This window comes from Thalassophryne amazonica, chromosome 19 (genome assembly GCF_902500255.1).
Source record: "Thalassophryne amazonica chromosome 19, fThaAma1.1, whole genome shotgun sequence".
NCBI classification, from domain to species: Eukaryota; Metazoa; Chordata; class Actinopteri; order Batrachoidiformes; family Batrachoididae; genus Thalassophryne; species Thalassophryne amazonica.
In genome coordinates, this window is record NC_047121.1 from 42,302,663 (window position 1) to 42,317,158 (window position 14,496).

General features: G+C 42.7%; 1 protein-coding gene across 1 annotated transcript in view; it reads right to left on the minus strand.

Annotated features, from left to right (window-relative positions):
- The window catches only part of acvr1l (activin A receptor, type 1 like), a 12,599-nt gene extending 3,583 nt beyond the window's left edge, over positions 1 to 9,016 (minus strand). The window contains exons 1-8 of the mRNA XM_034160035.1: positions 8,820 to 9,016; positions 8,231 to 8,314; positions 4,630 to 4,887; positions 4,279 to 4,490; positions 2,699 to 2,798; positions 1,729 to 1,875; positions 1,180 to 1,455; positions 892 to 1,089 (exon numbers count right to left, since the gene is read on the minus strand). Coding sequence (XP_034015926.1) covers positions 892 to 1,089; positions 1,180 to 1,455; positions 1,729 to 1,875; positions 2,699 to 2,798; positions 4,279 to 4,490; positions 4,630 to 4,887; positions 8,231 to 8,303 — 1,264 coding nt within the window. The 5' untranslated portion in view covers positions 8,304 to 8,314; positions 8,820 to 9,016. The remainder of the gene's footprint in view (positions 1 to 891; positions 1,090 to 1,179; positions 1,456 to 1,728; positions 1,876 to 2,698; positions 2,799 to 4,278; positions 4,491 to 4,629; positions 4,888 to 8,230; positions 8,315 to 8,819) is intronic.
- Between the last annotated feature and the right edge of the window lie 5,480 nt (positions 9,017 to 14,496).

Genomic DNA, 14,496 nt, shown 5'->3' on the forward strand with positions numbered 1-14,496 from the left:
ACGTTTTAGGATGCATGAACATCACATACAGTGCAGCAGATATGGAGGTGGAGCTAAACAAGAGGAACCAGAGCCAGAGTGGGACTATCCTTTAGGGCCAGGGTTTTTATACAATAAAATATAGCAAGCTCACATACTGAATAGTCGGGCTAACTGACTCATTACGTGGGTAGCATGAGCGCTGTTTGATATGGACTGAAGCTGACGCCACATTTTCAAATACACAGACAGTAACTATTACACTGCAGTACTTAAAAATATACAGTTCTGTTACATGTTACAGAAACCTAAAACAAGCTGTGTCAGGCCCAAGTCATGTTTGTAATGGGAGCATTTCTGTGAGCATTTTGTAACTTTAACATGAAACCTCAAACATGAAAATGTAAGAAGATTTAAAAAGTGACTATGCACCAAATGACCCCTTTAATAATCTTGTTTGATGTAGAGTTTAACATGGACTATTTTTTTATTTTCAGATTTGCTCCTTGAAAGTTGAATTAAAAGCTCCATGAATGATACATTTTGTAAACACGTTTACATACAGTATGTGACCGTGTTAACAAGCATTGCACACATTGCAGTGTTTCACACAACAGAGAAACGTTTTACACTAGACAGTATTTTGACGACACTTAACACCTGCCTTCATAGTGATCAGCAGCTATGATCCTTAATGAGTTAACTCCACACTGAGAACCTGATCATTCTTCATCAAACGTGTGAAGTTTCCAGCATGTGATTTTGTATTTTAATGGTAAGCCACACAACAGACCACATGGGGACACACATCTCCATAATCATAAACACTCATATGAATAGAAATTTAAATTAGTATTTCTTTAAAACTTTGTATATAACGTAACATCACTCGTCCATTTGTGCGTCACTCACCGTTGCTGTATGTGCGTCTTGCTATTTCCCACAGAACCAGACCAAAGGCCCAGATGTCCACTCTCTTATAGGCATCAAAGCAGTCAGTCTGAATGGTCTCGTCCAGAACCTCAGGGGCCATGTAGCGCTTGGTGCCCACTTTTGGGTTGTTGCCCACATCCAGCAGGTTGTCTGTCTGTGAGTGGATTACAGCCAGTCCTGTGACACACAAACATAACGGCAGGAAGGCCCCGCCTTCAGCGGACAAGAGAACTAAAAGAAATCAACATGATGAGTCGACTGACTGACCCAGATCTGCAATGCAGCACCGCAGCTCCTTCGTAACCAGGATGTTTTTGCTCTTCAAGTCCCGATGTGCGATGGCTGGTTTTCCCTCTGTGCCAAAGATCTCCGTGTGCAGGTGCACCAGGCCGCAGGCTATGGACGCCGCCATCGCCAGGCCCTCTGTCGTCTCCACGGCAACACGTTGCAAGTAGTCATAAAGTGAGCCGTTCTCGTGGTAATGAGTGATGAGCCACAGCTGGGTGCTGGAGTTTCGAGAAGTCATGTCAGATGCCATGAAGCCTGGGAGGTGAGACGGAGGAGGTGGGATGATGATTACGAGAGCAGATGTGGAGGTGGTGATGGACACAGCAGACAGATGAAAAGAAAATGCAGATGAGTATCAGTTAATGTGCAACATTTAATTTCAACACATACAAGGAAATCATGCCTTAAACCCCCCCCAAGCTTGTCTATGTTTTGGGAATCCTCTCTAATTCAGAATGTATCTGAAAACAAATGCTTCTTTATTACATTTGAGTGATAAATGACTTCATCCGTGTGCTGCAGCCTCACCCAGGATATTTTCATGTCTCAACAGCACCGTGTTGTAGATCTCAGTCTCTCTGAACCACGACTTCTCATCTCGAGAGGAGAAAATCTTAACAGCCACGTTCTCTCCCTGCCACTGACCCCGCCACACCTCCCCGTATCTGCCTTTGCCTTAAAAGGAGGCGAGAGGAGACATGGAGATGGAGCAGAACGCAAGGAAAGAGCACGTGCAGGAATTTAAACAGAGATGAACAAATGAAGACTGAAAAAAGGAGCATCGCTGTCTGCATTTGAGCCCAACCAGTAATAAACAGATATTGGCCTTTCACAAACATATGCCATCTGTGTTATTTTTGCAGATATGAAAACACTTATTTTACCAAACAATGCTGAAAAACACTTTGTAAATGGTGATATATTTGTGTGTTTATATATTATTTTAATATTTTGTTTTCTTTGCCATTTGTTTTGGTACGTAATTACTTTACTTAAATGGTTATATTCTTAGTTTGGTATATTTTTAGTCTTATTTGTCTAAATGTATATGCTGAACTGGGCAGAAACGGTTTTACAACTTAGAACAAAGACATTCAAGTTACAATATAAATTATAATATGTACCGTTATCGAGCGGGTTATGGCCAGTGTGTGTGTGTGTGTGTGTAAAACAGATTCAGAAGGAGCTGTGTGTTAATTGCCATTATGTCCCCCCCCCCAATGGAACTGTTTCAGCATAAATGCTTAGCTTAAGAACCACCTGAAATTTGAAAATACAATTTCCATTTTTACACTTTTTTGGCTATATTTTGGCTTTTCTGAAAAACCATGCCTTTCAAACATGTTGGCACGTTGTGGGGTTTCAAAGATTAAACAGCAGGTAATACAAATGTCCTTAGAAGGGCTTTAAATCAGTCAGTGTCATATACAAAACAAACAAACAAAAAAAGAACCTAAACTGTGCCATCTGTAGACCATCAATCAGGTTGTAGACTGACCTATACACTCCACCAGACTGATCTGTCGGGCCACAGTTCTCTGGACAAGGAAGGGAAGACCTGACCCACTGCCCGATGTACAGGAGTGATCCAACAGGTCCTGGAGACAGAGACAGATCATTTAGCCCTCTGTGTGAGACAGTCTACAAACATTATGGACAAAATGAACAGGATGGAATTAAAAAAAAAAAAAAAAAAAAAAAATCTCAAAGTTTGAGTGGAACCTGTATTATTTAATTACAGCTTCTATTGATCTTGTGAACACCAGTTACATCACAAAACCATGAGAGGTGTCTTTCTGGCTTCAATACATAAATGCAGAAATTTGAAATTAATATGCAAAAAGGAAACATTTCAACATCATATAGAAGTAAATAAATACATTCATTATAAATGAGTCTCTCTTATATACAGTGGCTTGCAAAAGTATTCAGCCCCTTGGTATTTCACGCATTTTAATTTGTTTATGGCATTTCAAATACAAAAAGTAAATCAGGCTTCTCAATATAACAATTTATAAAATTATCTTCCTTAGACTCAAACTGAAAGTAAATCTGTACAACTTGATATAAATTAAATAAAAACATAAAATCCAAAATGATGGGTTGCGTAAGTAATCAGCCCCTTTGGTATAATACCTGTAAATAATCAGTTTAATTGCCAGTTTTCTTCAGACAAGTCATGGGATGGATACATGAACATTTCCAAGTCACTGAATATGTGACTAGGGTTTTATTAAAAAGAAGACCTGAGAGTTCAGCTACAATTTGCCAGAAGGTATATCTGAGATGCAAGCCTAAATTTAATGTTTTGGTGAAAGAAAACCCTCCTCTGTACCACTTCATCATGAAGCTGTATAACTGGGGATACAAAATGCAAAACATGCACTATGCACAATTTCTACAATCACAGTCACAAAAGCCTGTAACTTCTTCTGGGGTGTCTTGGTGGCTTTCCTCACTCTTCTCCTTCTTGCACAGTCACTCAGTTTTTGAGACCTGTATACTCCACACAGATTTACCATAGAGTGCCATACTGTTTGTATTTCTTCATAACTGATGTAAATAAAGTTAAAGAGATATTCAGTGACTTGGAAATGTTCATGTATCATCCCCTGATTTGTCTGACGAAAACTGGTAATTAAACAGATTATTTACAGGTATTATACCAAAGGGGCTGATTACTTATGCAACCCATCATCTTAGCTTTTATATTTTTAATTTATATCAAGCTGTAGAGATTTACTTTCAGTTTGAATCTAATTTTAGAAATGTTTTATAGTGAGAAGGCTGATTTACTTTTGTATTTGAAATGCCATAAACAAATTAAAATGTGTGAAATACTTTGTTAGGTCGGTAGGCACTTTTTTGTTGTCGTTTTACAATCATTATCTCTCCCATGTTTGTATTTTATGTTGAGGACTACAGAGGAAACTGAACAGATTTCCATCTAAAAAAACAATGTAAATATTCTCCGTTGTCTAAAAACTGAAATAAAGAATCCCCCCCCCCCAAAAAAAAGCGTGAAATACCAAGGGGCTGAATACGTTTGCAAGCCACTGTAGTTTATGTAATGCTTACTGCTAAAGTGCTGTCTCCCACATTGGAGGTGATGAGGCCATCGATGGCTCCCTGCTCCGTGTCAAAGTCTTGTAATCTTTGCAAACGGCTGTGGCGAAACTTCCTGCAGGCCAATACGGACACTACAGACAGCAGTACAAGAACCACAACTGGACCGATCACAAAGAGAGCCAACGTTTCCACGCGGTATGGAACTGGTTCACCTTCTGGAGCTGTGAGTGGACAGGTGAGGAAGATTAGCAGCAATGGAGGATGACAAAAAAAGTCACGTCTCATACGTCATATCTTATAAGCAGCTACACAATTATTTTGTTTAAAAACAAACACTGTTAATTTGGTGCCATTATCCACCTGATAGCAGCTGAGCCATCAGAGAGTTCCTGGTGGTGTTGCTGTTGCACATGTCACGGGAGCAGCAGAAAATGGCCTGGTGGTATGATGGAGACATGGAGCAATGAAAACTGATTGGGTCTGTCCCTTGCAAGCAGCCGCACTTAAACACCACCCCGCTGCTGCCAACTGTGACAGAAGAGAAACATCGTGTTCCATGGCACTGGGAGGCCTGGAGGCATTTCGGACTATCACACTGAAGACACGCCAACTGTCGACCTGTGGGAGAGAGGATTTGTACGTTGAAACTCACTACTGGTCATTTAAAGTTTAGGTGACGCCATATGTAATGCTTTTTTTTTATTTATTTAAGACTAAAATTAAACAACAGTTTGACATTTATCCTCTCCTGATGGAGAGGCGTCCGTCCCATCATTAGGAGGGACAGCTGCCCTGTCATTAGGAGGGTGCTAACTAAACCACAACAGGTGCTAATTAGAGCTATTGTTTAGTCACTAGCCTATAGCAGTCTGCCTCTCGGTAGGAGGGGTCTGGTTAGGTTTAAAACTCCAGCTTTTGGGGCTTCTGTTTAATTCTTCTTTACAAGAGTCAAGACAGAAGTCAGACTACCAGAGCAAGAATTTTAGCTGAGGAAGCTTCTGCGATTTGAAGCGAAACGTCCTTGCGTCAAACAACCCAGTCCAGTCGAAGATTCAAGCTTCTCTACATTTTTTGGTGTCACCTACACTTAAGGGAAAAGAAAAAAAAAAAGAGAGAATTTCCTACTCGTCTTATGCACATGCTCTCTCTTACATCCAGTGATAGTGCTGCAACTTGATTGTTGTAGTAGTTTTATTTTATGGTGACAAAATAATCATGCTAAAAATGGCCATCACAGTTTAACAGATCCCACACGGTCTGCATGCTTTGTGCAACCAATGGCACAAAATAAAGTTAAAAGCAGCAAATGCTTACAATTAATATTCAGAAAATATATCTTTACTTTTGCACAAATCTGTAAAGAAGATCAAGGTAGTGGCATGCAAAACACTAAAGCTGCGGTCCCACCGAATAATGAAGGAGCCACGCACCCTTTTTTTTTGTTTCGTGAGCTATCGTGGCAGTATAGTGGCTCAGAGTGGCTCTTAGAGGCATTATCTTCAGTTAACGAGGCTCCTCTGAGTGTGGCGCTAATTTCAAGATGTTCAAAATTTAGCAACAACAACGTGGCGCAGTTTGTGTTCGAGTTACTGCGACGGCTTAGAGGCATTTGCGTGGTGCTTACGAGTCTGCAAAAAGTCCATTATCCGTGTGCCTGGCACATTCGCAGGACCTGAGAGGCTATTTTTGGAACAGCTCTCCTCTTGCGCACACAATTCCACCTGCTCTGTGCGCTGGACTCTATATAAAATAATTATTTTGTAGCGGATTAATCATTTTCTGCCAAACCTTGGATGCTGAAAACACCTCTTCTAGAATCAGCGGACTGTTTCATCTGGACGCTTTTTTTTTCCTCTTTCCTGCTCCATGTGGGATGTATTTTGAACAGCTTAAGGTAATTATTTTTAATGTTTTTTATAGCTTGATAAAACAGTTCCTTGCTGTAAAAGTATGTCTGTATGTTGATATCTGTTGTATATAAAAGTATGTTGATTTAATATCTTGTTAATGGATCCCATGAGCTCCGCTGTGTGTGCGCACTGACGCAGTGACTCATCATCACGCTTCAAAGGAGCATTTAGGCAGAACGCCAGCTCACAAAAGAATGATATTTCAGTCAATATTGGATGAACACAAAGTTAAAATTTGGGTGACTGCGTGAAAGTGGATGTGTGTTTAAAGCCATGGAAGATAACTCCAGTGGAGCAGCTAAGAGCAGGAGCTGTGTGGCAACACAGGTGGAGAGCGCGCAAAAGACCGATTTTGAAGACAAAGTTAATAGTTGTATCATGATAACTTATAAGCTGCGGAATATATATATATTTTTTTTTTAAATGATCCACAGGTGTATATAAGCACAGAGGCAGCTGTCCATGAAAGGACAACAGCAGTGCACGCAAAAGAGCGATTTTGCAGAAATAAACGGACAAACAAAGTTTTGTGTGTTTAAAGCGCAGAAGAAAAGCCAGAGAGCCGCGGAGCCAGCGAGGAGCACAGAGGCGGCTCTCCAGGAACCCGTGGTTCGGGTCTAGCTGGTCTGGTGCATTACAGGTGGACAGCAGCCTGGCACACAGCGCACAACTGCGGAACTGTGCTGAAGTGTCTATTTTTGGACTGCGTTTAAAAAAAAAAGAAGGGACATCTTTAAATCCTGCTGTGAATCTGTGAATTGAAAACCCACACTTTGAAGGGACCAGGTGTGGGAGGGCTGGAGGTTTGGACCAAACTCATGCCTAAACGTGCGCCAACATGGCGTTATCATGGCGCTATCATGGCACTACGTGGATTAGTGTGGCTGATGCGAGCCATTCGAGGCTGTAATGACAGTTGATAATGAGTTCACCGGACCAGTGTGCCCAATGTCCACATCCAACTAAGTCACCCAAGAAAACCTAAACTCTGGTCTACAATCCCAAATTTTATCTCTGAACTGGTCAATCACACAGAGTATACAAGTAATGAATGTTTGAGTTCAATGGTACGAATATTTCATGAGGTGAAAGTTGGAATGAAAGTTGGATTCATTCAAGAGTTCACCTCGTTGAATGGTATGTTCCAGCTTTCACCGAATCAAATATTTGTTCCATTGAAAGAACGTAAACATTCATTATTTGTTTTAAATAATGGCTAAAATAGATCCTTGTCATTTGATATTTTATTAATTTCTAAACAACAGAAAAGGGACTTACATTTTGGTGTTCCACTGTTGATAAAGTTAACACGAACTTTAAAGAGAAGTCCAAATTGTGACGTGTAGTCTGGTGATGCTGTGCACTGACTTCGTACTTAACTAAAAAAAATAAAAAAATAAAGAACGTGTAGTTACTCAGTCCAGCAAAAAAAAAAAAAAATCACATCAGCTTTTCATCCAAACAGCTCTTCGTGCCTCCAGACGGCTTACAGTGGAGTGGATTTTGTGTGTGTGTGTGTTAGAAGAATTAGCATCGTCAAATAGCTCTATCAAATTGTCATCCATGAGCGTGCACCTGAACTTGTGTGCGAGCTCACACAAGCGGGACGGCGCTTGTGCACGTATTTCAAAAAAAGGACTCAGTACTTCCTCAGTGCAGCAAAAGAGAAGAAAAAAAAAAAAAAAAAAAAATCACATCAGAAATTAGTCCGCTTTTCATTCTAATTTCCTCCTAACAGCTCTTCATGCTTCCAGATGGGTTACAGCGCAGTGGATTTGTTTTGTGTGTGTGTGCACGCATGTGTGCAGAGTGCAATGGTGCCAAACGTATGGAACCAAACTGCACTCTAAATGCAACACAAGATGAAAAATCCATGTCACATGACATACAAAGCACCAATCAAATGGCAAGGATCCACTCAGCCGTTACATAAAAACAAATCACCTTATCACACAGTCACCTAAAGGCCACTGTGGTTTGTAAGTGTACTGTGAGAACAGTGGGCAGGAGGCCACGCAGTCTGCAACAGCAAAGTCTACACAGTTGTGTACCTGAATCCTCGGCAGATGTCTTCAGAACATGCAGCACGAGCAGCAGGAGGACGTGGACACTGCAGCGACCCATCTTTCAGTGCACTGACAGCGGGAGGAAAAGGCGCAAAGAGAAGCCAAAGAGGTCAAGTGAGTTCATTCAGTGAATATTCAGTCTTCAGGGCTTCATGCTGCACAGCCAAACACCTCGTCTCACTTTTTAAAAAACTAGTTTTACCTTGGTACCGTTGTGTTTGGGTCTTACTCAATAAATTACTAGTTACATTTTTAATGACATTTGCACATCAATGTTAGCCAGTGTAGCCGTTCATCTGCACGTTTCATCTGCTTGAAAACCAAAACTTTTGTTATCAATATCGCAGCCTGATTTTAGTTTGTAAACATGCACATACAGGCTGTCATCATCTGTGGGTGTTTGCTGTACGTGTGGATATTTGCCCGCGGCCTCGGTGTTTGCTGAGGCTAACAGGCCGCTAACAGACGCTCTCTGTCGTTCACAGGCGCGTCCGAGGCGCCCATGCTAACAGTGTTAGCCCCGCAAGCTAACTGCACCGCGACTGAAAACACGGTGTTTCAAAGGTCCACTTACTCGGCACACACGAACTCCAACGTCTCATTATGCGAAGTGTGTAGATTCCTGATGTCCTCTTAACAGCGTGTCAGACTGTACATGCGGCGAGAAGAAAGAAGCTTTAAAGACCACAGCCCACCGACAGGCTGCTTTCTTACTCATGACGTCACCAAAACATTGTGTACACCTTCTTCGTGTTTTAACTTTCCCGTCAGGCTCTCGGCTGTAGACTGTAATGCTGCCCTCTACAGGAAAAGAAATTGCTGTGCAATCCTGACTGGTCTCCCAGTTCTTGCAGTAAAAATCATCCCCACAGCATGATGCTGCCACCACCATGCTTCACTGTACGGATGGTGCCTGGTTTCCTCCAAACATGACGCCTGGGATTTATGCTAAATAGTGCAATCTTTGTCTCATCAGACCAGAGAATTTTGTTTTTCATGGTCTGAGAGTCCATCAGGTGCCTTTTGGCAAACTCCAGGTGGGCTGCCATGTGCCTTTTACTAAGGAGTGGCTTCCGTCTGGCCACTCCACCATACAGCCCTGATTGGTGGATTGTTACAGAGATGGTTGTCCTTCTGGGAGCTTCTCCTTTCTTCACAGAGGAATGCTGGAGCACTGATACAGTGACCATCAGGTTCTTGGTCACCTCCTTGACTAAGGTCCTTCTCCCCTGATTGCTCAGTTTAGCTGGGCATCCAGCTGTAGGAAGAGTCCTGGTGGATCCAAACCTCTTCCATTTATGGACGATGGAAGCCACTGTACTCATTGAGACCTTCAAAGCAGCAGAAATGTTTCTGTATCCTTCCCCAGATTTGTGCCTCGAGACAATCCTGTCTTGGAGGTCTACAGACAATTCTTTTGACTTCATGCTTGGTTTGTCCTCTGACATGCACTATCAACTGTGGGACCTTATATGTAGTCAGGTGTGTGTCTTTCCAAATTACTGTGTGTCCAATAAACTAAATTTACCCCAGCTGGACTCCACTTAAGCTGTAGAAACACCTGAAGGATGATCCTTGGAAACAAGATGCACCTGAGCTCAATTCTGTGCTTCATGGCAAAGGCTGTGAATACTTTATGTACACGTGATGTCTTAGTTTTGATTTTTAATAAATTTGCACAAAAAAAGAAACTTTTTTCATGTTGTTATTGCGGGGTGTTGTGAGTAGAATTTTGAGGCAAAAAATTAATTTACTCCATTTTGGAATAAACCTGTAACATAACAAAATGTGGAAAAAGTGAGGTGGCTGTGAATACTTTCCTGATGCACTGTACATCAGATGACCATCATCAGAATGTGTCCAGATAACATAATTTTCTTATGCTATGATGAGGTGGCTGTTATGTTCTGCATCTTTCGTCATGAAATTTGGTCATATAGTTGAGATAATCCTAGAATAGAGTGAGTTCTTTTTTCAAGGTCATAGCTCAAGTTTCAAGGTCAATGTCACCCAAAAAGTGAAAATTGCATAATCACCCATAACTTCGGAACTACTCACCATAGAAACTTCCAATTTGGCTCATATTGTTCCTCTTAGGGAACCACTTTCTGATTGACTTTGACCTTTGGCCTTGACCTTCAAAAGTTTGGTCAAGGTCAAAGTTGACCGGAAAATTAATAGTCTATATTTGAAACAATTTTCTTTGGGATTAATCATTTCTTTCTTATTCTTCTTATTCTACATCTGGTGCATGGGAATGGTGTATTGAGTACTAGAATACAGTGAGTTCACTTTTCAAGGTCACAGTTCAAATTTCAAGGTCAAGGTCACACAAAACACGAAAACGCATAATCAGTTTAGATCCAACTTTAATTCAACCCTTCTGAAGTGCCATTTTGGGTCAATGTTTAGTTTAAATTTTTAAGTGGAACTTTCTGTGTAGGCTCTCAGTTGTCCAGGTGGTTTCCATAGTAGAGAAGCTTGAATCTTCGACTGGACTGGGTTGCTTGACGCGAGGACGTTTCGCTTCAAATCGCAGAAGCTTCCTCAGCTAAAATGCTTGCTCTGGAAGTCTGACTTCTGTCTGACTCTTGTAGAGAAGAATAAAACAGAAGCCAACAAAAGCTGGAGTTTTAAACCTAACCAGACCCCTCCTACTGAGAGGCTGACTGCTATAGGATAGTGACTAAACAATAGCTCTAATTAGCAACTATTGTGCTCTAGTTAGCGCACCTAATGACAGGACAGCTGTCCCTCTAATGATGGGATGGATGCCTTTCTGATGGCTCCCTTGATGACGTGAATGACTCATTACCATGAACAAAAGACTGAAACTCCTTTGACCTGAGTACCCCATTGTAAACAGAGGATAAAGTGTGTCTCAGACCCCCTCCCCGGTTAAGGCTGGGTTTGAAACGTTTCACAAAGAATGCCTCCTTGACCCCTCTCTCAAACCATTTCTTCTCTCTGGCTAATATTTTAACTTCCTTGTCCTCAAACGTGTGGTTACTGTCTTTAAGGTGGCGATGAACCGCAGACTGAGGTCCACTGGCGCCCTCTCTGTGGTGCTGGTATAGCCTTTTGTGTAAAGGTTGCTTCGTTTCACCTATGTAGTGTTCGTTACAGTTTTCCTGACATCTGATAGAATACACTACATTGCTCTGTTTTTAACTAGGGATCATGTCCTTAGGGTGAACTAATTTCTGTCTCAAGGTGTTAACCGGTTTAAAGTAAACTGGGATTTTGTGCTGTCTGAAGATCCTCTGTAGTTTTTCGCCTACTCCTGCTAAATAAGGGAGAGACACTCCTCTTCTTCTTGTCTCCGTCTCCTCTCTATCTGGTCTCTTTGTTCTCTGGGACTTCTGCACTTTGTCCAGGGACCATCGTGGGTACCCACATACTGTGAGGGCTTTCCGGACACGTTGTTGCTCTTTAGCCCTTCCCTCTGCAGTTGTGGGCACCTGTAGGGCTCTGTGTTGAAGCGTCCTGATCACCCCAAGCTTGTGTTCAAGGGGGTGGTTTGAGCCAAAGAGTAGATATTGGTCAGTGTGAGTTGGTTTTCTGTAAACCCCTGTCTGGAGCTGCCTGTTCTCTCCAATCGTAACATCACAGTCCAAGAAGGCTAAATGGTTGTTTCTGGCATCCTCACGTGTGAACTTGATATTGGCGTGCACCGAGTTGATGTGTTCTGTAAAGTCCTCAACTTGCTGTTGCTTGATTTTAACCCATGTGTCATCAACATATCTGAACCAGTGACTCGCTCCATGTACAGATTGGCCACAATGGGGGATACCGGAGACCCCATCGCACAACCATGAATCTGTCTGTAGTAATTCCCCCTAAACAGGAAATACGTGGTGTTGAGGCAGATCTCCAAGAGTTGGCAGATGTGGTCTGGTGTGAGTTTGGTCCTTTCAAGTAGAGACATATCCTCCAGCAGTCTCTGCCTCACAGCTGAGACGGCCTCAGCAGTGGGGATGCAGGTGAACAACGATGTCACATCAAATGACACCATAGTTTCATCTGCCTCCAGCTGTAGGTCCTTGATCTTGTTCACAAAATCTTGTGTGTTCTCCACATGGTGGTCTGAGTTACCCACTAGAGGAGCCAAAATCCACTTGAGGTACTTGGCCAAACTGTACGTGATGGAATCTGTGCTACACACAATAGGCCTGAGTGGCACGTCCTGTTTATGGATTTTGGGCAGTCCATAGATGCACAGAGTGGCGTCCCCAGGGTACAGTCTGTAGTATGTCTGCCTGTCAATGAGTCCCTCTTTCTCCAGGTTTTGGAGGTAGCTAATGATTTTCTTCTTATAGCTCTCTCTAGAGAGACCCCACGAGCGGCTATAAGAAGCTCATGGGGTCTCTCTTAAAATCAAGCAACAGCAAGTTGAGGACTTTACAGAACACATCAACTCAGTGGATGCCAATATCAAGTTCACACGTGAGGATGCCAGAAACAACCATTTAGCCTTCTTGGACTGTGATGTTACGATTGGAGAGAACAGGCAGCTCCAGACAGGGGTTTACAGAAAACCAACTCACACTGACCAATATCTGCTCTTTGGCTCAAACCACCCCCTTGAACACAAGCTCGGGGTGATCAGGACGCTTCAACACAGAGCCCTACAGGTGCCCACAACTGCAGAGGGAAGGGCTAAAGAACAACAACGTGTCCGGAAAGCCCTCACAGTATGTGGGTACCCATGATGGTCCCTGGACAAAGTGCAGAAGTCCCAGAGAACAAAGAGACCAGATAGACAGGAGACGGAGACAAGAAGAAGAGGAGTGTCTCACCCTTATTTAACAGGAGTAGGGGAAAAACTACAGAGGATCTTCAAAACGTTTGAAACCCAGCCTTAACTGGGGAGGGGGTCTGAGACACACTTTATCCCCTGTTTACAATGGGGTACTCGGGTCAAAGGAGTTTCAGTCTTTTGTTCATGGTAATGAGTCATTCACGTCATCAAGGTAGCCATCAGAAAGGCATCCATCCCATCATTAGAGGGACAGCTGTCCTGTCATTAGGTGTGTTAACTAGAGCACAATAGTTGCTAATTAGAGCTATTGTTTAGTCACTAGCCTATAGCAGTCGGCCTCTCAGTAGGAGGGGTCTGGTTAGGTTTAAAACTCCAGCTTTTGTTGGCTTCTGTTTTATTCTTCTCTACAAGAGTCAGACAGAAGTCAGACTACCAGAGCAAGAAGTTTAGCTGAGGAAGCTTCTGCGATTTGAAGCGAAACGTCCTTGCGTCAAGCAACCCAGTCCAGTCGAAGATTCAAGCTTCTCTACTTTTAAGTGGAACCACTCGCAGGACATTGTTGGCTTCATGCCAGAACCCGTTCAGAAATATTTAATCTGACTTGAGTTTTCCCATTTTGAAGCTACGGTTCAGTCAACATTTATTTCATAGTGTGACATCACAAGTAGCTACTATGTTGGTGGGGGTGCTGTCTGAGCACAGCTCTAATTGCTTGATGCAGAAAGACTTTCTCTGTGTGTGTGTGTGTGTGTGTATGTACTTATTCCTACACACATGCATGACTTTCCAGGGATCAGATTCATCAATAGCGCCCCCCCATAACCTACATGAAATCATGAAAACGTGGAGGACTTTACATCAACAACAAATCATGCATACATGATAATGTGTAAACTTGTTCCAGTGTGAATTCATTTGGGCTGTTCTGCTAATTCTACAATAGATTTACTGCACTGTGTTGGCTTGGCGACTGTTAAGAAAAATGTCAGCGCATTACTGGTGTGTGCTTTTACCGTGTGCGCACAGAGAAAGTGTGCTGTATCATGTAGCTGATAGGCTTTTCCCTCCGCCGAGGCCTGCAGCCGTGAACAACAGGCAGCGCTGTTTGTTCTCGCTTACCTGGAGCTTTAGTCTCCAGCGAGCCGGAGCAAGCCCCAGCCGGTATCTGGTCTCCATGAACAAAGCTCAGTTGCACAGAGACACTTTGTCTGCAGCTTATTTAATTAAAGACCACGGGTCGACTCCGTGTGCCAGGTGACCTGAGCTGCTCCGAGCGGACAGGACGGTACCTGCTTCCTCTCCGCTTGGGGATCGGTCTCAGCGGGTAATTGGAGGGGAAATGCTATACTGGTGTCATGAGATGAAGGATTAAGGCTTTACTTTAAGAGGAAGGAATGGAGGAGTAACTTTCTTCTACTTTTTTTGTCTCTCTCCCCCACCCTTTTCCCACCTTTTACCCCCTCTCCTCCTCTTTCTGCTTCAGGTTATA